Here is a 23,852-nt window from a genome sequence, read left to right as displayed (position 1 = left end):
ATTAGATTGACACATACGCGATAAAATTTATATTATTGGTCTTCAGAGGTTGAAATATTCTTTGAAAACTCAACCTCTGATACTCAGGGTAATGACTCACCGATGCAGAAAATATAAAATTCACGAGCAGTCAGAAATGTGGTAAAAATTATCAATCCAAACACTGTTCAGATTACAATGAGAAACTGATAAAGTATTATCAGGTATTATCTATCTATGATATAAAGTATTATCCCTATTCACACCTCTCAAAACGTTTTTTTTGGTACAACTCCTACTGCGAGCGCTATATATCCTTTTTACATTTACCCCCCCGCCCCCCGCCGTCCACCAGTCATGGTAAAAAAAACACGAAAACGAACGTGATAAGATAGAACACGAAATTTAAAGAGTGCAATTTACTTTTCTGATATACAATTCAAATAGTTAAAACTAATTAAAGAATGTTGACAAAAGAAAATACATCTAGGTCCGTTCTACGTAAAAAACATCAACTCAACTTAAACAGTACATAGTCCATATCCGCAAGACCAGTAAGGCATCTTCAAAAATTTATACACATAAAAGTCACCGCAGTTTTTTACGCCCACAGTTCCAAAATCATCACCACAAGTAAACGAATGAAAATGCAACATTGATGTTTTTAGTTCACCGAGTTTTGTTGGATGACTACCAACTAACCATCCCGGGTTTGAAGTACCACATTTGTTGCCACTCCCAGGGCACTTATCGTAAATGATTCTGCCACCACTTCCTGTGAAACGATGCCACCGTTCAGCTCTGAGGAAATGAGCATCGCAAGAAGTTTCATTTGATTGGATGGTGGAAGCACTATGAACGTTTCTCCAGCTCTCATTGTGCTTTATGTAGCCTGTGCAGCCTTCAATACCACTTACTAAACCCGTAAAAAGGACATAATTTTAATCAAATTAAAAATCCTTTTAGAATTTAGAGTTTTCTAGAGCACCCTTTTATATTTCTCTCCATTCTTAATGACATCGGGATATCTCTGTCTCGAATGTTCTGGAGGTACTTTTTAGCCATGATAAACAATGCACAAGGGAAAAATTGAAGATGTTTTTTGAGCTCTCCCAAAAATTACTAAGGTATGGGATTCATGCTTTTCAAAGGCCAAAGTATAGAAATTCATAAATGGCTGGAGACAAGAGAAAGGTCCTCTATCTTAAAATAACGATTATATATTTTATATTGGCGAATTTTGTGCGTTAACCAACGAAAAGGTATGGACCAGAAATGTACGATCGAGATCGTGATTTGATTACGATTATGGTTCAATCTTACCATCAATATGACATCTTGCACCAGAGAATCCCTTAGGACATTGACAAGAAACACTTGACGCTTCATAAGAACACGAACCACCATTCAAACAATACGATTGACAAGATCGTTCACCAAAAATCGCATCTAAAAGATTCAGACACAAAGCTACTTATTTCATGTAGCTAATCTTGGGAATATGTATGGAATTTAAGGAGCAGCTTATTATTACACATGTGATTTGTATTCTTCTAAGGGCGCATAACCCCAAGTCACAGACCCAGTGGGACCCCAGCCCCACTAGAAAATATTTGGCCAAAATTTTGTCCCCCGTGGAAAAAATACCATTGGAACAAATTGGACTCCAAGTCTATCACTCTGGGAAAAATGTCCCCCTGGGATGTGAGACAGGGTTGTCATTTATATTTTCTGATTCAACAATACGTGATAGAGATGGTTATCATTATATTGCGAATAAGTACCTTGCTTGCAAATGTAATCTCTACATTCTGAACAGTTTGTTATTTTCCATTCGGTGAAGAATCCTTTATTTTCGACAACCGAACAACTTTCTGCTGAAGCTTTGTTTTTTGGAGAATCTGAATGCCAGACTCCACTCGAAGAATTGGTCAAATCTAACCAATAAGCTTCTACAATTCTTTCCTGAATGAACGTAGCTTCCTGGTTGCTTTTTATGGTGAGTAAATTTGATCCTTTAGCAATGCATTTATTTTTGCCTGCGTTGAAGGGTTCACAAGTTGGCATTTTTGAATAACAATTTCCATTGAAAAACTCACCATCTTCGCAAAGGTCTGAAAAAGTCATGTTGAATATTATCAGTACTACTTACCTAGTAGTGGAATAACAAATTTGATAATATGTATGGTATGTAAGATAGGTATTTTAATAGCAAAATAATTTCCATCATTCATTTTCCCTTCACTTTAGATTTCCTTTGGGTATTGCGCTTCCCGGTTCGCGAAGAAAATGCTTTGGTGTATCATACCTTTCAATATTAAGACGCCCTTCTCAGAGACCTGGCAAGGGAATTTTAACCGAAAATTTCACCATTTCATCCAATTGTAGGTAGGATATGTAATGTGGTTGGAATTCAATTTTTTAATTTCTCACCGAAGATTATATTTTTCAGCCTTCTTTTAACGGGGATAGGATTTCATCGGGAAAAAAAGCAGGTCATATACATATTCTCTAATTTTCAAGCTTCTTTAATTTTTCCATAAAGATAGGGCATATTAACACTAGCTACTCACTAGGAAAGACAAGAGCTCCGATATTGATTTCAGGTCGGAATCGAGTACTGCTCAGAAGCTTCATACAAATCGTGAGTTCTTCACCATTCGATTTCTAAAAACGTAATCATTCGTATACAAAGTATGACACTAAAAACAGTAAGTGAAATCAGACTATAGCGGGCTCCATTAATTTTGCAGACTCGATTTTAACTTTTTCAGTTTGGTAAACTGTATAGTTCCGTATCACTAAAATATTCCACAAAGTCGTGGTTTCTTGCAACGCTTCCACAGGATAGCAAGGCTATTCTACCCAACGCTTACAATTGATTCTCAATTACAATTAAACTTCTCAAAATAGGGATTTTATAAAAGTATAATATTAGAACTGTTTAATAGCATACCGGGAATGCCACCGGGTTTTATCATGGTACAACTACAAAGTGAATTTAAAATTGTATATCATAAAAAAAACAAGGAGCAAAAAACGCTTCCATTTGAAGGTCGGGATTCAAAATGAGCACCAAGCAATTTTTTTTGGAAACACAAGCAGAGCAAAATCCAGGCAAAATCTCCCTGTTTTTGAACGGAGTAGTATTTTTACAAAAAATTAGCTTCAAGAGAGGAAATTAAGGTCATAGAGTGAGAGGTTAACTTAGGATGTTTTACAAAATACACCGAGATCGAGACCTCGCTCGCCAACGAGCAAAAATTGGATTTGACAACTATAAAGTTTTGGAATCTTGGAGCGCTGCAAATTTTGTCCCAAAATGAGTCAATATACAAGTGATAGTATCCTTCACTTGTTCAAGAATAATAGAAACACTTACTTCAATCCAAAGGATCTGGTTATGTTGAGAAGATGATACTACTTCACCAAGGATAGTTGTTGGATTTGCTAAACTTGGAAATCCCATATTGTAGGTCATAGTCTAAAATTGAGGAATAGATATATCGAGAGAATTATCTTTTTAAAATTTATGTTATAAGGACTTTTAGAAAAGTTACCTTTGATATGATATCTTGATAGATATATCAAGAGAATTATCTTTTTAAGATTAATGGTTAAGTAAAGACTTATAGAAAAGTTACTTTTGATTTATGAACCCTCTAACTCAAAAGCAATAGACTCAATCTTTCAAGTGATGGGTAATTCATCCGGTACTTCTTTGACCTATACCGAGTTTATGTTACATACAGTGGAATCTTATTGACTCTAACCCCGGTATTCAAATCCAGGACAAAACTGAGTACATTATGAATAACCAGGGTGTACTTGATTATCCCTAAATTTTTAAGAGTCATGAAAAAAATAGGTATAAACTATGGACAATCTGGAGCAGCCCAATCTTGTAAAATTTAAGCTAAGTACAATCAAGGACAACTTTGGATAGAGTTTTTTTAATCAAGGACAATTCCAGTACATTCCATTTTATCCATGATATCGAGGGATTTTTGCTCCAAAGGTTCACTTTGTTTTGTTCTTAATTTGTCCAAAGGATAACCAAGGATTGTCCTTGATTTAAATACCAGGGGGCCTCTTACTCGAATAAGTTTTGTAGTCTCTTTAGTTAATTATGCGTTCTAAACTATACTCGACAACTCGAACAAATTTGTGTTCCCCTTTTTATTTTCGAGTTATGAAGACTCCTTAATCGAAAGACTAAAAGAAATTACCCTGCATTCCGTATCCATACTTTCTTCTTCTGATGAAAATGTTTTGTTTGGAAATTTGACGTTGAGTTGCTCAGATATAAAGGGGGCTGTTGGTTCAATTGAATTTATTGGGACCAGAAGCCAGTGCTGATAAAAAGAATAGTTTAAAGGTAATTGTTAGACGTTTGAACATGTGAATTAAAGGGACATTACAGTAGTAAAATGTAAACATTGTGCGAACCACGTGTCATTAAAGAGAACAATGAAAATCACGTGTCCAAAACAAACTTGTAAAACAATTGAACAATAAAAATTAGCCATATTTGGTTTGATTTTTTATTTTGAATTGTGACATTTGTTTTGATTTTGTATCCGCTGGACACAGTTCGTTTACAGATTTCGCAAGTACTGTTTTGCCCCTTTAAGCATGATTTAAGGTACGAGCCGTCCATTTTGATTTCGATAATCGTTGACGACTTTCAAGTGAACACTTTTCTTTCCACTTTTAAAAACAATGACAATGAACTGCTTGTTAAAAAAATCTGTATAGTTGATGGACTATACACAAGGCTTGGTAGATTACTCAGAATCAAATGACCTACATTGATCCATGGCTTAAATAAATATTGTCTCAGTAAAACGTGTGAAAAAGGGTAATAATATAAAGGACATAACAATAGACTTACAACAATAACTCCTTTATATTGCATTGTATTGCTGTTTTGTTTAATCCTTGCACAAATTTTCACGACATCTGTTGATGAAGTTCCATCAACACGATTTGTCCAAACGGTCATAACATTTTGATCATTAACAGGCTCTGAATGTTGTATTGATGTATGCATGTAAAATCTGGTGTTTTTGTTTACGGCTACAACAATCTTGCATTCAGTATCAGGTGCTACTGGATTTAATAGGATTGAGTCTGACTTTATCTGGTCATTACGGAAAAAGAATTCTTTTTGAAACACTGTCCAGTGCACAGAAGTTGGATAATCGAATTCAGAATGTAAATGACGACCAGGGACCATGATACAAGCTTTGAATCCATTGATAGTGACATCTTCACTCCATGCTGTCGATGCTTCTTTCATGTTGTTGGATGTTTGGTTTAAGGATGATGTTAACAGTACTTTCAAAGGGCTAGATGTATCGTTAATAAAGTTTATAGTTCGGAGATTGATGTATTTGCAAAATAAACCATGTTTATTAGAGATTGGTTCTAATTGGATGTTTCCTGATTGAAGCGGATGAACTGAAATAATTAGAACGGGGAAAGGTTAGATCAGTTCTTGTAACTTCTCAATGGGCTGAAATGACATTAAGAATCTATGTTTTCTTGTAAAGCAACAAGATAATGATCTAACTGATTTAAAATATGACATGTAAATCTTTTTACTCAGAAACTGCTCGGTGAATCTGTAGCGAAGCCAAAATTAAAGACGCAATATAATGATTCCTTCGATAGTAAACAATCGCCTATTTAAACATTTCTCAGATCTACAATGAGTATATAAAATTACCTTGGCATTCTCCATAGTGTTTCATAGTTATGTTCGGTTTTGTTGTGTTTCCATATCTCTGGCAAACTTGCTGGTTCATATGACATTTTGATTGATAAGTCATCCTATTAGAGCCACATACTGGTTTCATTTCAGCGTCACCACAACTGCTGATACATCCACAGTAAGGGATTATGTTAGATGCATTAATGTGACATTCTAAGTGTCCTGGACATGAGAAATATGTGCATGGGCTTATATCTCCCTTAATCAACAAATGAATTTTGAACGTCGCCCTCATTTCACTAGTTGTTAGACATACTTCAACCTTTGTATGATTGATCCTCTTTGTCCAAATGATGACTGGAGCTGCGGACCCATTATTAGATTCTACTGATGTGAAAACGCAAGGAGGTTTGGAATATATCTTCGAAAAACTCTTTTCAAAACATTTCCTATTGCTTAGATCTCTTGCTTCTTTTTGAACAACGAATTGATGAATTTCTTGAAATTCGTTTGTTTCTCGACTTGCAGCTATATAATTAACTTGTACTTTTCGTTTACCAATGAAATCAATCATTTCTTTTGCGCAGACTGTAAAACCATCTCTAGAAACGTCTTTCATCCAAATATTAGAGTAGTCATACAATGACAGGATTTTTGAAGATGCTGTTATTTTCACTACTGGCATGGAAGACATTGCGATCTCGAATCTGTGTGGAACACATTTAATTCCAGCAACTAGGTTATAGATAGTGATATTACCGTATTGGAGGTTGGAGGTTTTTGGTGTACCATCTAGAAGAAACATATTTGTTTGGTAAACTTCTCCAGGTATTGGTTTGAAGATTGAATATTCACGTATATGAAAGCCACTCATTTCTTTTGCATTTGATTTCAAGTTAACAGTGACCAAATCCGAAGATGCCAGATCCTGGACTTGTAAGACAACCTTCCCGATCTCATTGGGTTGTATCACTTGGTAAAAACTGCTCAATTTATGAAATGCAGCAGCCCCAATGTGAATTTTGTTTTGTTTAAATCTTAATCCTGCTACTTTCATGAAACAATCTGGTCTGGTCAAATTGAAAATATGTCTACCTCGGACCAACGTATTGTTTCCTTTTAACAATCTATCAATGACGTTCGATTTTAATGCAAATGTCTTTCTTTGGCAACCAACCTCATTGTAACCGACATCAACAAGAGGGTTTGAATCTAATTCTTCGTAATTCAAGACAATCAATGTTTGTTTCTCATCTGTTACCAGGACCATCTGAAACTTTGTTCCTGGTGAAGATAAATAAATCAAATGTCATAAAAACACAAGCCACATTCACACAGCTCATTTACCCCTTCTCATAGACCCGATAGGAGTTTTTCAGCCAGTGGGGGTAAAAAAACGGACCAAAACGCGATGGGGATTGGTATTCTCGTGTTTCTAAGGATGGAAAATAGCACAGTACCTGGCAGTGAGGATTTGCTTAAATTATAGAGTATAACTTTCCACTGGGGACGATATTTTGGCCAATTTTACCAGTGGGTCTTTTGAGAGGTGTGCTCATGAAATTAATTCCAAGAAAACATTTCATCCGCATTTTAATGCAAATGATCAACGACTGCTATTTTTTAAGAAAAATAAATTTGAATGCAAGCATCTAGATTTTTCATTGTTTTGTCAAATGTAGGTTCCATCTGAAAAGAAAATTTCATGAATCAGTATTCGGCGGAGACTGCAAGAATGCAACATCAAATGAGAAATAAAGAATCAAGAATATAAAGAAATATCAAGATAAAACAGAACACATTTTTCTTTAACGATAATTTGACGTCTTACGTGTTATTTTCAAGTTGTGAGAATTAAGAATTAAGAAAATTAAGAAATATTAAGATATACGAGTACCTGGCGATATCCACGTAACAGTGAAAGCTCTATTAGCATGAAAGTTGATCAAAAGCTGACTGGTCTTAACATCGTTCTCGATTCTTTCCAATAAAGTTGCATTTTGTGTTTCTTTGTAGTAGACTTTGGTCATCCCAGTGACACTATGATAATAAGGTGTCAGCCATGTCAAACGGTTGATGTTCGATATTGAAGGGGTGTATGGAAGATCGCTTATACCAATGTATCCTGATGAGTAAATCTGAAACAGGTTTTTGATGGTCATGAAATTCTCAAGGAGCTCAATATTTAAAGGGGCTCCCCCAGGGGCTGGCGTGACGCGTGAATGACCCTTTTTTCTGTCGTGAATACGTGAATTGGACTTTTTCAACGCGTGAATACGTGAATTGAGATATCCGCGTGAACGTGAAAATAAGATTTTACCAGCGTGAATTCGTGAATCGAGATTTTGAGCGTGAACGTGAAAAGCAAATCATTGTCTAAAACAAAACTGAATAAACCTTAATATGTAAAATTTTCTTGCTTGCTTCGCTCGCATAATCCTTGAAATCGAATTGACCTATTGCCATTGTAAAGTTATTCAAAATAATCAAAAATTGAAACAGAAACAAATATTTTTTCCTTATTTTTCTAAGGGCGCATTTTGTGATGCAAATATTGCATCCAGCGAGAGTGTTTTGAGCAAAAACAAAAAAAGTCTAAATGAGAAAATTTTCTTCGTCGGCGCTAATGATGGTCGTCTTTCTGTAATCGCTTATATTGTTACTAAATGCAGTACACAAAATGATACCGCATAAACTTGGAGACAGTGGAGGGTATTTGGTTCTTCGATAATTTACAAAAGTAGGTAGATAGTTCTAAAAAATTTTATATGATTGCATCATCGAACATTCAGAAAAAAACTGACGCCGCACCGTGTAAGGCAGGTACGTCACTCGCCGTACCAGATTTGTACCAGTAAATGGTCAGTGTTGAAAATAATCAAAGATTCTGAATGAAGTGTTTGACCAAACAAGGCATATTAGGGTAACAATAGTGTGTTAAGGCCGTTTTCTCAGCAATGAAAGAGTGAAAGTTGTCAAAAAATTTTCGCGCTCGCTTCGCTCGCTTTTTCCTTTCCACAGCTTTTCTTCAATCAGACAGGGGGTCAAACTTTGGAATTTGCGTCCTCTGGTTGTACCACGTCTTTGAAGCTCGCGACTTTCCAGACCATGAATTTGAGCCAAACCTCGATTTAAATTTATTCTCAAAATAAAATATATTTAGGGCCTGCGACGAAGAAAATTCGGGGGGGGAACCTTAAAGCTAAGGCTTAACTTTGCACTTACCTCCCTTAAAAAGCAAATTCAGGCAGGGTTTATACCACCGTACGCCAGAGAGGTAGTTTTTTGTAACTTTGGCGTGATAGACGTGATAGACAGACCTTAAACATTGCCCTATGAAAGCTCCAATAATTGTAAGAGGTCTTAAAAGGTCGACGCTGTCGAGAATAAGGTCAACAAACTGCAGAAAACTTTATGTTGGCCATAAAAAGGTCAAATTTAGCCCAATAAGGTCACAATCGTTTAACAAAAGAATTAAAAGCAAAATCAGCGCGTGAACGTGAAAATGTTTTTTTTCGCGCGTGAATACGTGAATTGGCAAAAAGTTTTGCGTGAATACGTGAATTGAGGGTCGACTGGGGGGGCCTCTTTAAAGAAATAAGTTTTTAAGGACGGTCTCCACTTGCGCGCGCTGCGATTGCACTTTCTGGCTTCAATCCTTTTTACTTGGAAAAAAGATTACTTCATAAAAATGTAGCGCACGCTCGAAAAAAAAAGTTGAACACATTTCAACTTTTTTCTAAAGTTACGTCAGATCGCGCCAATGGAGTTGCTTAATTTTTCTTTTAACCAATAGCGTGGAAGCTTTGCTCAAAAGAGTGCGATTGAAGCGCGCACAAGTGAAAACCGGCCTTTACTTAGATACATTCGCTTTAAGGGCTCTGACCATAGTGAATTTTTCATAATTGCCGTGTTTAAAATGTGTTTTCTGACTGATGTAACCAACAAAACTATGGCATGTTATACATTTTCTGTTAGACAAACTATTCCTGAATCTGAAAATTCAGAAATGGCATTGAAAAATTTTGATGAAGAAGAAAATGAAGACTTTTGCGAGGAAGAGTATTTCAACTTTGAAGAGCTTAGTTTCGGCGAAGAAAAAACATTTTGAAAATTTTTTCGCAGTAGATGGTGTATCTTTTACCGAACAATAAAAATTTTTGCGGAAAATTTTTGTAAATGCTTCTTTGTCTCGAAATCTTCGAAATAGTGTTTTTTATCAATTTTTCAACTGGATTTTGCTTAAAAAAACAGTCATAACTTTTGACACATCTTTTTAGAAAAATTTTCCGCAAAATATAAAATAGTTCAATTCTTTGTGGACACTGTAAAGAAATTTAGAAACAAAAAGGCTAATTACCCATTAAAACTTAGCACTTTTTATAAAAGAAGGTGATGCAACATATTATTAACGTCTTTTTAAAGTTCATAACGTCATTTCTGCAATTAAATTCTTAAATACTCTGAAGGGATTTGATTAAAAAGCAATTTATAAAGGTAATTCTTTGTTGAAAGTGTTAAAGAACCTAAAACATAACTTTTATGTTCAAATACTAAAATCAATTTTCCGACTATGGTCAGAGCCCTTAAATTTGCACTCCCGTTTGAGAATTGTCTCAAGGGGACTAGCCTAATCAAGCTCATCTTTAATAGTAGAAGAGAGTGCACACTTAAAACGATAGATACGAGAAAGACCGAAATTAATTGCCCATCTCCCTTTCAGAGATTTTTAAAGTGTCAAAAGATGGTTGGATTAGCTAGCTTTTACTTTACGACATAATGAAAAAATTGGCTAATTTGAGGACTCGAGCAACCTGATTGTTTATAATAAAAATTTTGGCCAACATTCAAACTTACGTCAATAGAGTTTCCCTCTTTCGAAAACAAAGGCCAAGTATTATTTAATTTCACTTTCTGCCGATAATGCTGGTTATTTGTGGAGATGACATTGTCGTTGACAGATTCGCCGAACGCGTACATCACTGAAAATGATAGAAGATATTTATTCAAACACACAATTAAAATCCTGTATGTGAAAATAGAACATAATTTAAACTGCTACCAGCTGGTACACAACGTTCTTTTAACGTTTACCTAACGTTTACAACGTCCATATAATGTTAGATAAACAAGCTACCTACCTCATTGCTTACAAAAGCTTGAAGAAATGTTAAGAGAACATACTTAGTCGAAACAAACCAATTTAGAAAAAATCTTAGTGAAGAAAGCGATTTGCTAGATCATGCAAGCTGCAGCTTACAGTGTATACCAGGAAACCCACTATTTTGTGTTCTTACTGATTATTTTAATCTTGTTTTATCAACTTTGCAATTTCAAACAACAGGGGAAAAAATCTAGATGTTAATTGAAATAGACCATAATCCCTGCATATTGCATGGGAAACTGACATTTGTACTAAAAATCTTTGGACATGGATGCAGAAACCTACCGTTTTCATTGCGACAATCAATTGGTACAGTCAACAAAAATATAAATTTTCCTTGTCTCCCAACATTACTGGATGTCGTTAACCTCTTCGCATCAATGTTGAATCTGCGAGATGTTTTACAAGCTGGCGGGTCCGACAATCCAATATTTAGAAAGCCTTCTTTATCGATTCTTTCGTAATTCAGAATGGCAAAAGTCTTTTTATAGTCGGTTGCGATCACTACTTGATATTTAACCAATACGTTCGGCTCATCATAAATTTGTACATTATTTAAAGTGATTATTATAGCTTCTTTAGATTTAAATTGATTCCCCACTGATAAAGCAATGTCTTTGTCGACCTGGTTTAAAATATATTGATCTCGTGTTGTTCGGTATGAAATGTCTCGACCATTACTGACCATGTCTATGTTGTAAGGGATGAGGACAGTGTAGTTGGAGGTGAGGGATGCTTTAATTTCACTTCTGTCGTGGTCTACTGTTATGTACCCATTACTATTGATCTGCAATTGAAGAAAAATTTCTTTGAATATCAATGAAATAATTTAAGTCTCCACTTTCGCGTGACATGAGCGAAAACTTTTTGACGTTTTTGTAAGGTCATTGATCAGTTGAAAAATGAAGCAATTCCATTGGTTGAAATTGACGTAATTAAGAAAAAAACTGTCGCCCATTTCGCGTGAAAGTGGAGACCGGCCTTTAGGATCGAATCAGGAAAAAGCATTTTATACACTTTAGGCAGTAGGATAGTCTTTATAATTTAATACAGTTGACTACCGCTAACTCGAACTCTTTCGGGGGAATTTTATTTGTTCGATTTACCGAGAGACTCGAATTGTGGAAAGTATATTGAGATGATTTATCCTTGACGGGAACTGGGAAGAAATTCGAATTATAGAAAGATTCAAAAAATAGAAGTTCGAATAAGCGAGAGCCTGACAGATTGAGAAGGTCCAATTTAAGATCGAAGATCCATGGACTGTTTATTAAGATCTAAAAGTACTCCTCTCTGATGAATAATATAATCGTTAACCTTTATCCATACTCACACAAATTTGTTTGCGATTGGTTGTTGTGAATAAAGGAAATTGATTGGATACTGCAAAACATGTGGTGACGTCATCACCAGCTTTTGCGTAGCTGTCACCGTATACCGCCCCAAAAGGAATAAAACCTGAAAATCAAAAAAATGAACGATTCTTTTTATATACGAATGATGTTTTCGGAGACAGAGTGCGGAACATCAATGCTTCAGATAGTTGTAAGAAATTTCAGAGTGGGAAAGACCATTGACTTCCAAGCTTTAAAGTCTAGTCTCGAGACTCCTGGATGGGAAATGAAGCCACTATTTCCCATTCAGAACGCCTGCGCGTGGTTTTTACACAAACGCCGGATTGAAAGTAAAATCTATCGCTAGATTTTTAAAAAGGCAGTCCTCAAAACAAAGGAACCGCTATATACAATTCGTCATCATGATTACGGTGCGATGGGAAATGAGTGGCTTCACTTTTTATTGCTTTGGAAAGGTTAGAGGTTATCTAGCAGGTCGGGCTTTAAACTCAATGGGAAAGACCTCACAACAAGAAAAATAATTTATAACCCCAATTACACAATTCCCCTGAGATGATATCACTCCAATTTTGAAATCTTCACTAAGTTCATGAGCAGCAACCAACATAATACCTACCTAATAATACAGGAAATTTTATATCCAGTTGGCTTATTTAGCTCTCCCTCCTTCCCCCAACTGACTAAAAACTTGAATCGGATCGCTGAGACAGAGTCGATAAATATTGTCTTCACTAATACCCAAAAAAACTCCCTTTCATTTAAAAACTTCTTATAATCCCACTTTCAATGTTTAGCGTATGATTTCTTAGACATAAATAGCATGATAAAATATATTTGAAAAATGATAGAAAAAATGAACAAAGAAATCAAAAGACCTTAAAATCACCAGCAGGGTTTCTTTTTTGCAGTCTTTTTCATAGGTCAGATAATAAACTAGAAGAAAAGCGTAGATATACCTGCTTTGGTAACTGGAACAGGAGGAAGGGGTGCTGAGGGTTGTTTTGGAACAGGTCCTGCAGAAAAAAAATTATTCAATGTGATCATAGGCGAAGGATTTCCTAAAGAACAAAACAACCTAAAACCCAGTATAATTCATAGATAATTAGATCTGGCTAGATCTCTAATTCGAAGTTCTATTGTTCGAATCTTTTTTTTTCAACTAGTTTAGTAAAAATATGATTTAAGATTTATTTAAACTAAGAATTTAGAACTGCAAGGTCGCTATCCCAGGAATTTATTCAACCCTGCGTGGAAAAAACACCCCTTTCTGACAGACGGGGACCCTTCCCACTGGAAATAATGTCCAGAATATCACCCCGGTGGGAAATTATCCTTCAATTTTTGTCCCTACTGATAATAAACAAATAAACTAATCCTCACTGCCAAATATAATTGAAAACAAAAAAAAAATTAAATCCCCAGCTGTAAGAAATATGGGAATATCCACAGTGAGTTTCAGTCAATTATTTTTATCCCCACTGGCTGAAAAAATCCTACCGGGTCTGTGAGAAGGGGGTGTACGAAAGAAAATATAACTGTAAAAATACAATCTTATACCGGCGCATTTTTCTGTGATTACAATTTCATCGATGGCGATATCACTTTGGAAATCTTCCCCTCTAGTTGCTACGAAAAATAGCTAAAATGAGAAAAGAAATTAGCAATGCACTACTCAGGCAATTTTTCCAAAATTTTCCTATACTTATCAGTGTTAAAATATTGAAAATTAAATTAAAGTAATTCGTCTTCGTCTCCGCGCTTCATTTCATTTGTTTATATATAAAAAAATGATAACTTTAGCATACTTAGCAGAAGGTTGGTGGCAAGGGGGCAGTGCCACCCAGCAGCCGACTTTTTTTTTTTGGGGGGGGGGTGGGACAAAATCCGGTTTGCCTCCCCAGTTTGCCCGAAAATTTGTCCATCAACCACACTACTGATACTTACGTAAAATTTCGAATCCTTTTTTCCATAACCATAATCTGGGTTGATGTACTCGTATCTAAATCTCCTCCATATATCACCGTGGTTACCTTTCTCTTCAAAAATTTTATGCGTTCTTCGACCGAAATAAACTTCAAGTGACCCCATTGTGCCACCATACATATGATATGAAAATTCAACACAATATTCTTTAGTATCATTTATTTCATACATGATAAACGCACGGTGTCCCTTTGTGGATGATAATGAAGCTTCATAATGCAAGTAATATCCACCAGGTCGTCCTGAGACAATGAAAAACCGAACGCGCTATATTGATTGTGCTCTTTTTGGGAAATTAACAAAAAGAGAGTTTCCTAGAATCAGGGAGAGTTTGCTTGAAAATTTTTTTTTACATAAGTGCTCCTGTTTCATATCAGACACATATTTCATATCAGAACAGTGTCTGCCTATTATTATATTATGCTGATATAAGCAAAAAAATGTATAGTTTTCCTCTTTCTAACCAATCTTGATCCACATCCGTGTCAATCCATTGTGAAAAAAGCTTGAGAATTAGAATTCATGGGTAAGCAAACGATATCACTCTTATTTGAAAACAAAACCTTTAAGATACATATTTAAGAACAATATTTGAAAACATTTTTTTTCCTGGTCTCCTTAATCTACAATGATATACCTTATCGGAGAAAAAATGTTGGGGGAAAGTGACGAAGATTTTGAGGGGGTGACGAAATTTTTCCCCGACATTTTATCACCCGACCAAAACTTTTACCTGATTTCTTTATCCACGACCGGAACTTTTACCCGAAATTCTATACCCCAACCAAAATTTTAATTCAAATCTTTTGCATTCTGAATAACAGAAATTAGTGCTTTAAACGTCGAATTACAAGATCTATTTTCGAGCTAGTGAAGGAAACGAATTTATTTGGACAGTTTAGTCGGGTAATAGTGACTAATTTGTAAATTTGGTCGGGGAAAAGTGACGAATTTGAAAATTTGGTCGGGGAAAAGGGAAGAAATTGCCTCTAGGTGACGAAATTTTTCCCCGACTAATCAAAACCCCGACATTTTTTTTCCCGATAAAGTATTACATCTTCCTTACCAGAAGCATCTGTGGAAGGTCCAGTACCATCACTGGATGTGGCTTGATTGGTCCTTATCCACCAGTTTTGATGGTGGTAAGAAGGTTTACAAACATCCTTCTCAAAATCACACTCAAATAATTCTGAAAAAAAGATAACAAATTAATATTCATCAAAATCAAAATTTACACCCCTCTATTTCGACCGTCTCGATCACAAAATGACAAATATAGTTATTTGACGTTCCTATATTCGATACGCTTCAATATTGGATATTTTTAAAAGCTAATGTTAAAAAGAAACTCTCATAAACGACGCTCTACGATTCGAAATCCCTTATTCGATAAACGTACAATTTTCATTTGAAAAGAATTAGAGAGCGTGAAAAGTGTTTGGATTTTCGCTTAGTGTTTCAGATATACAGCATTTAATGGTTTAATTCAAAAGTAAAGTTGAATTCAAGTAATTCAAACTTCTATTCGAACATATTCTGTGGTCTCCTCAGAATTTACCTCAAAAACGTTACAAGAAAACTCCTTCAATTCGAACCCATGTGATTCGAAAAATCATAAACCGAACTGATTTTTCAGGTCCCATCAAGAAATTTTTCTTTTTTGATTGACAGACAAGACTATCGGACACTCTTTTTCGAATCATCGAACGTCGTCCCATAAATTCAGAAGATCTCAGAGGAGATTTTCATAAAACGAGAGCAGAAAATAAAACAACCGAAATCAAAGACTTTTTTTAAAAGTTATATCAGGTCAAAAATAAGAAAAATCATTTAGTTCGAGACTGTATAGTTAAAGAGAAATTTTTCCCGTAAGAGTTAATAAGAATTAAATAAGAAAAGTTTCTTATGCCGGAAAAACAATGGCTTTTACTTTTTATATTTGATTCATTTTTTGATATCATTGTTGAAGAGATCAAAACACTTTGAGAAGGCGTAGGGTGTATCAATGTGCTGCGCTCTGATTGGATAATTGAACTTTCAGCTCCCACTGATTGGCTAAAAGATGACGGAGTGAAAGTAAATCTGCTAACTGATTGGCTGATTGCTGAAATGCTTGTAAATGATTGGTTGACAGAAAATACGGTATCTGTTGATTGGCTCACTGACAAGATACTGATTTCTGATTGGATAATTTCAATACTGGATTCTTGAGATGATGGTCTAATTGATGTGGGATCTTCTATAGAAATACTTGACTGTGAAGGCATAATGGGTGGCGTTTTGGTTGTACGTCTGGTGGCCGTTGTGGTAGGTTGTTCTGTCGTTGGTTGACCTAAAATTAATTTTACATCATTGTTGTAATCAACCTAAAGTTATTCGCTTTAAGTGTTGTATTTCCTTTTTTTAACAATCATATAGTTGAAATCGAGGCTAGGTACCTTGTTGCGCAGTTTAACAAGAAACTACTTCGACTATCACTTGGTGTTTCAGCTATAGAACCATTAAATGATTTAATTCAAAAGTACAATTGAACTCATGTAGTTCGAACTCCTATAATTCGAATACTCACTAAATTCGAACAAATTCAGTGGTCCCCTCAGAATTTACGTTGAAAGCAGTACAAAACTCCTATAATTCGAGCACATGTAATTCGAAAAATCATTCAAACTGAACCGATTTTCAGGTGCTATCAAGAAATCTTAATCGTGCAATTCGAATTTTCGACTTTTTTGATTGACGAGGCTATTGATACTGTCAAAAAGATGACCCTTTTCGAATCATCGAACGTCATCCCACAGATTCAGATCACCGAGGAGATTTTCAAGAAACGAGAGCAGAAAATGAAACAACCGAAATCAAAGACATTTTTAAAAGTTATATCAGGTCAAAAATAAGAAAACTCATTTTGTTCGAAACTGCATACTTAAAGAGAAATTTTTCCCGTAAGAGTTAATAAGAATTAAATAAGAAAAGTTTCTTATGCCGGAAAAACAACGGCTTTTACTTTTGATATTTGATTCGTTTTTTGATATCATTGTTGAAGAGATCAAAACACTTTGAGAAGGCGCAGGGTGTCTCAATGTGCTTCGCTCTGATTGGATAATTGAACTTTCAGCTCTCACTGATTGGCTGAAAAATGATGGAGTGGTAGTAAATCTGCTAACTGATTGGCTGATTGCTGAAATGCTTGTAAATGATCGGTTAAAAGGAAATACGGTATCTGCTGCTTGGCTCACTGACAAGATACTGCTTTCTGATTGGATAATTTCAATACTGGATTCTTGAGACAATGGTTTAATTGATGTGGGATCTTCTATAGAAATACTTGACTGTGAAGGCATAATGGGTGGCGTTTTGGTTGTACGTCTGGTGGCCGTTGTGGTAGGTTGTTCTGTCGTTGGTTGACCTAAAATTAATTTTACATCATTATTGTAATCAATCTAAAGTTATTCGCTTTAAGTGTTGCATGTGTTTCCTTTTTTTAACAATCATATAGTCGAAATCAGGAGGCTAGGTACCTTGTTGTGCGCAGTTTTGTAATTTATGTGCAGTTTTGTAATTTATCTGCAGTTTTGTATTTTTTTGCACACTTTTGTAATTTCTTAGTTTTGTAATTTCGAGCTGCGCAGTTTTGTAATTGTACCCTTGTGTACTTTTGTAATTTTAGAAAAAAATCGACACTTTTTATCTAATATATTCTCTCCGAATTCGTCTTCTTTGTGACTCGACTTTTATCGAAGATACTTAAAAAACTTTCTAAAGCACTTTACTGTACTTTAATTTCATTTCATTCATTGTTCACAATACTTGAACATAATATACAAATAAGCTGAGTTTCCAAAATGAAGAGTTAGTCCGAGTTGTTCTGAGTTGTTCCCAAAAATAATAAGCTTTCGATATTTTTTGATAGGCTGTAGCGTTCATTTGGCTTCACAGTTACTAGAATTTACGCTCATCAATAAGTTTTGTTGATTGGTTAAATAGAAAAGCCGAAAAATGTAATGCCGAGTTATCACTCTTTTAACTCGTAAATTTGGAATAACTTATCTTAAGTTGTTAAACGATGTATATACATTGAGAAATGGCCAACCATTCTATTGAAAAGAGAGCTGAAGTCGTTTAACGTGGAATTCTTGAAGTGACGAGTTAGATTGATCCGAGTCGTTCCGAGTTGCTCTGAACTCAGGATTGCTTTTAAGATATTTCTTAAAGACTTATTTGTTCATTTGGTTTCTTAGCAATCTAATCAGGCCCTTTTTCAAAACTTAAAACTCGGATTAACTCGATTTAACTCCGCTACAACAAATGTTTACGTTAGGGAGCTGATAAATCACTCTAATAATGAATCTCGACATAATTCACGATCTTGCAATTAGTGCGCAGCCACTTAATTACAAAAGTGCACAGAAAATTACTAAAGTGCGCAAAAATTGCAAATTTTCTAGCTTCAAATGGTAAAATGGTGTTTTGTATCAAAAAAAGTTTGACAGTTATCTTCTCAAAGAACAACTACATAGTACTCTTCGTTACATTTTCGACGGTATATAATTTGTTAGAATTGGCGAAATTGGTTAAAAACGACAAGCAAAACAAAGTTTTAATATACAATTAAAGTTGTTCAGACTTTATTATCTAAAATCTGATTCTCCTTGTGAGTCAATTCGCACCATCCTGTTAAAAAAAGCAATTTTTTTAAGTCAAAGCCCTGTCGTTTCGTCCAACTTTACTATAGCTGTTAAGAAAGAACGATATTCATGAAATTGATGAATAGAAATTATTCTCAAAAAAAGTGAAGACAAAAAACAAAATTTTGTTCATCCTTGACGTTTCGATACTTCTTGTATCATGATCACAAGCAAATGTTAGCTTACAAGCAAAAACGTGTTAATAAATCAAAATTTCAAAATCACATCTAGCAATTATAGGTCATAAAATTTATATAATTGAACGCATACATATACTTATTCAAAAAAGCTCTAGAGGATAAGAAGATACCGTTTTATTTAAATCAGGTTTCAAATCCCTAATGATTAAAGATTCTTTTATATAAAGCTCTTCATCAGTTTTTCCTTTCTCGTAAACTTTCATGTTCTCTAGGGACAAGAAGTATCGAAACGTCAAGGATGAACAAAATTTTGTTTTTTGTCTTCACTTTTTTTTTGAGAATAATCTGGCCCAGAAGAAAATTTTTTCAAGAATAGAAATTAAAATGAAACAGTCGTAATGACGGCTGCAAACTCCGGTAATTGTCTATTTTGAATAGCGAACCATTATGCTAATATCTTTATCGTGGTCAGCCTTTCTTAATATATCTAACATAAAATTTAAAAGAGTATATCCTAGTAAGTGCGAGCGCAAACGCAAACTGAATCGGAAAATCAAACCGGAAAGATCGGGAAATCGAACCTGACTATCGCGATTAATCGCATTTACGCACTATCGCAAATGAAAAACACTAATTTTAAGAAACTCCTTAACCGAAGTTCAATAAAAACAAACATATAATCTTACAGTTTTGTTCATCGCTATGATCCCTACAATCAATTTCACCGTCACATACCCATGACTTTTCGATACACCTTGCATTGCTCACACATTGGAACTCATCACGACCACAACCTAGATAAGGACAATATATAAAAATAGAAGATTCTATCACTGATCATTAAACAGGATGATTTGACCCCGGGGGGGGGGCAGTCAGGCAAATTTACCGACGGGTATGTGCGGCGGTTAAGGGTATGTTTTTCAAAATATAAGAAATGCACTGTAAGGGTGGACTTTTGATAAATGCACTGTAAGGGTGGAAATTTCAGCAAATCTGGGAAAAATTGCAAATTTTTGCTCGAAAATGTTGTTTTTTTTTGCTCTAAAAGAGTTTAAGATTTTAAAAAAATTAACTGTAAGGTTATGAATTTCACCGATTTTTTCTGCACTGTAAGGGTGCGATTCTAAAAGCCAATTTTTTCGCCGCACATACCGTCAGTTAGTAAACCCACTGCCCCCCCCCGGGATTTGACACCTACTCTTGTCTACCGAATAGACGTCCCCCGCTAATTATTAAAAGAAAAAAACCCATTATCCCCTGCTCTTATTAAGACCCTCGCGCTAATTAAATTCGAATAATTCAATATTTTATTACAGTGTTGATAGAGCTTAAACTTGTTAAAATTTATTAAAACATTTCTTATTTTACGTGTTCATTAAAGTTAAAGCTTCTTTTTTGTTGTTGAAATTGATATCAGTTAAAAAGAATTATGTCTTCAAATAACCCCCTCTCTTATTCCGAACCCCCTCCCGCTTATTAGAATTTAGAAAATTTTCGTACCCCCCTGCTTATTCAGGAGACAAGAGTAGCCAGAAGACATCAAGCAAGAAGCACTGTCGAGCTTACTTCTCGGCTAAACACCCATCTTCCTCAATTTCAGAGAATTTTCGCAATCTAACAAGCAAAGCTTTCCTGTGAATATGTTATTTTAGTAAGATTTTTGATGGGTGAATCGATTTTTATGGATAAACTTCCAGCTTATTTATGAATATTTAGGGGGAGGGGCCCTCCTTCTCTGGTTTTGGTGAAATATAAAATAACCCAGTCGAAGTAGTTTTATATAGATTTTTAAAACAACTCCTTTGGAAATACTGACAGACAAAACGATATTGATGAGCCTGAAATATTCATATTTTTCAAACTGAAAAATAAATTTGCTTACAATTCCGTTCATCGCTATTATCATCACAATCACCATCACCATCACATCTCCAGTATGAACTAATGCATCGCCCATTGTTTACACATTCGAATTGATAACTTCTGCAACCTACAACATAAAGAAGTCTAACTGGTTAGTGTACAAAACAAACCTAAGAAGGGGTAAGTTTCATGGGAATTTTTTCGATATTCTAAATATTTGAGGTAACAGTTTTTATTGAAAATACCAATGGAAATCCCATTGCTCCAAGCTAAATTAATTCATTAGAGATTGTTTTAGAGTACAATTTCTTCAGTGACTTTCAAATTGGGATAAAATGAAAGTCGATGTGATGCCCGGGGGAGGGGTACCACCCTTGCCCACCAACAGGGCTGAGCCACTGAAATTCGAAAAGTGGACCCTACGGGAGACTCGTTTTTGTGAAAAAAGTGACCCTGTATGGGACTGAAATTCCAAAACTTTCTCAAAAATCTCTCTATTTTGTTTCCAAATTCCCCTAGACTGATCCTTCTATTCTTTTTTCTTTGCGAATCATGAAGGTGAAAAAGGTACCCTGAAATGCGCAATGTACTCTTTTTGCCCAAGTAACCCCCCCCCCCCCGGGTGTGATCGTTTTTTTACTTTTTTTTAACTCAAGCTCGTACCTCAAAACAACGCTCATCTCTCACATTTCTTTTTCATCAATGTTAAAAAGAACCAGCCATTGAAAAAAACTACATCAAAACTTAAAAAAACATTTCCACTTTTATATTGATTGATTTTTACATTTTTTGATTTTCCAATGTTTTCTTGCGATTTTTGATTTAAATTCTTTCTTGTTTTTCATTTGAAACTTGGAACAGTAGAACAGCCACTTACAATTCCGTTCATCACTCCAATCACCACAGTCATCTTGACCATCACATCTCCATGAGCCTTGGATACACCTCCCATTGTTCGCACATTTGAATTCAAAATATCCACAACCTACGAGTAATAGAGAAATTGAGAATAAATCAATCTAATACAACATATGTTCTTGAAATAGGACAATAACATTATCCCATACTAGAAGCCACCCACGTTAAATATTCTTGCGCCTCCCAATCCACAGCGATGACTGTAAAACCACAAGCGAAAAGTTTTTTTCGTTTTGTAAAGGCTAGATCCAAATAAATTAACCCTTTTCGATAGGCTGGACATGCGAAATGTTTTTTAGAATCAATTGAGCAGCTGCACAAAAAAAAACGGGGCAACAATTTGTAAGTCATGTTCAGTATATTTGGCATTTGGCCAATATATTTCCGAATTTCTTCAACTTGGAAGGTTTAAGTAGATGGAATACTACCCAATTAAAACTCGATTTGCGTTTCTATGACTTTGAGACCTCTTTTTAAAGTTTTAGATTGATTTCCAATGTTAAATTTTCAGAATTGTTAGAATTGCAACCCAAACCAAGAGATTAACCAGTAATCCCATGCTTGTTTTCGTGAAATTCGGGATAAATTACCCTTGGTCAAATTTCAAAATGTTTTAAATTTTCTTTGTCTAACTCGGAAAATTTATCCCAAATTTATCCCTAACCACGAGATTACTAGTACAAATTCTCCGTTTCGCAGTTCGAGTAGACGGGGAGTAGAAATTTTCATAAATTACGTCAAGAACACCATTTGCCTCGTATTCTTGATATGCGTAAGTCATTTTTCTAGCGGAGACACCCTAAAAAAGCCGGGATTTGACCTCTCTCTGTTACTAAAAATAGAAACACAGAGGTCAAAAACCGGCTTTTTTTGGTGCTTCCGTTAAAAAATATAACGTCATCTTGACTTACGCATAACAAGAATTCAAACAATTATAGCATGGTGATTATGTCTCTTGAGACATTAAATGATTTTTTTATGAATAGGAAGAAGCTTTAATAAAATCCGCTCGGTGTTAATCACCATGGCAATAATTTAAAAACGAGGCAAGTAATGTTCGTAACGTAATTTATGAAAACGTCTATTATCGAGAGCCTACAGTACTGGTCATTGGTATTAATACTAGTATTAGTTAGTTGCGTCGTGACTTAGTTGAAAAAGATAAGAAGCTTAGATTCTTAACAGTACAAAAAAAGAATCCAAATCTGAGGTTGTTGAAATACTTAAAACCTTTCTTACAGTTGTTGCAAGGTCCCAAAAATTAACAAAATCATTCCTGAGGAAGAAATTGGAAGAAGCCCCAACAATTCTTACTGAGTAAAAACTTTTGAAATAAAAATTACCTTTCACAGATTTAATGAAATAAAATAACGAAAATACAACTATGCAGAATTTTATGCAAGCCATATTTCTGCCTTGTGAACTTGTTGTTGAATGATTATTTTCTGATCTCAGGGTTACCAGGACGTGTACCCACTTTTATAGGTTAAAAAAGTGCGTGGTGAAATATTTTGAATGCCAAACTTTCATTTGATTTTAATTAACAGAGTAATTTGATATAATTGCTTTTGGATGGACACAGAAATCACACACTATCAACCGCGACTGTAATTGTGGTGACCTAAAGAAGGAGGGGGGGGGGAGGTATCCAATTCCGCAATTCCGCCAATTTTTTTTTACAATTTCAGTCAAACCGTCTAAAAATGAACAGAAATTCCGCCACCAAAAATTTCTTTGAAATTCAAGATTTTTGTAAAAAATTTCACCAATTTTGAATATTTTTTGCCAATTCCGAAACTCCGTAAAACTTTTAGCTAAATTCCGCTTTTCCGCAATAAAATTGTCTAATTTTTTTTTTTTTTTTTTTTTTTTTTAGCAAACTCGGATTACATTTCATATATACTTACAATAGGGGCAATAAATTAGAGTAAATTTGGTTTTATAAATAAATAAAATAAATAATTGAAAACAATAACCGCTAGTGGCACTAGACTGTAGCTAGCAGCAAGTGACAATGAGTCTAACCTAGGGTCTAACGAAAATGGC

At 34.9% G+C, this 23,852-nt stretch overlaps 1 protein-coding gene across 2 annotated transcripts; it reads right to left on the bottom strand.

The window, feature by feature from the left end:
• Positions 1-372: 372 nt before the first annotated feature.
• On the bottom strand, positions 373-23,281 carry LOC136809459 (uncharacterized). Of its 2 annotated transcripts, XM_067065994.1 has the most exons (22): positions 23,150-23,281; positions 21,766-21,873; positions 20,908-21,015; positions 19,709-19,816; positions 17,202-17,603; positions 16,128-16,529; positions 15,264-15,386; positions 14,159-14,439; positions 13,772-13,853; positions 13,171-13,227; positions 12,193-12,317; positions 11,145-11,646; positions 10,553-10,677; positions 7,593-7,833; positions 5,711-6,979; positions 4,874-5,442; positions 4,209-4,334; positions 3,362-3,463; positions 2,553-2,646; positions 1,764-2,093; positions 1,303-1,428; positions 373-895 (listed from the first exon to the last, which is right to left on the bottom strand). In XM_067065994.1, the coding sequence occupies exons 1-22, from the start codon at positions 23,211-23,213 to the stop codon at positions 501-503; spliced, it is 5,739 nt and encodes a 1,912-aa protein (XP_066922095.1). In that variant the 5' UTR covers positions 23,214-23,281; the 3' UTR covers positions 373-500. The 2 variants fall into 2 exon arrangements, with proteins under 2 accessions (XP_066922095.1, XP_066922094.1); XM_067065993.1 differs by lacking the exon at positions 16,128-16,529 and having other exon boundaries at positions 447-895; positions 23,150-23,255.
• Between the last annotated feature and the right edge of the window lie 571 nt (positions 23,282-23,852).

Source organism: Clytia hemisphaerica, unplaced genomic scaffold (genome assembly GCF_902728285.1).
Source record: "Clytia hemisphaerica strain Z4C2 unplaced genomic scaffold, Clytia hemisphaerica genome assembly, whole genome shotgun sequence".
NCBI classification, from domain to species: Eukaryota; Metazoa; Cnidaria; class Hydrozoa; order Leptothecata; family Clytiidae; genus Clytia; species Clytia hemisphaerica.
The sequence above is the reverse complement of the archived record's forward strand: the minus strand, read 5'-3'. Positions and strand labels throughout refer to the sequence as shown.

What these genes read in the sequence shown, in the direction of transcription:
- LOC136809459 (XM_067065994.1), bottom strand. Translation starts at nt 23,213, where the DNA reads ATGGCTTGCATAAAATTCTGCATAGTTGTATTTTCGTTATTTTATTTC. An exon ending in AAATGAATCAAATATAAAAA is followed by an intron (nt 15,387 to 16,127) that starts GTAAAAGCCATT and finishes TCTTTTTTTCAG; the next exon opens with AATTATTTGAGTGTGATTTT. An exon ending in TGATTGTCGCAATGAAAACG is followed by an intron (nt 10,678 to 11,144) that starts GTAGGTTTCTGC and finishes TATCATTTTCAG; the next exon opens with TGATGTACGCGTTCGGCGAA.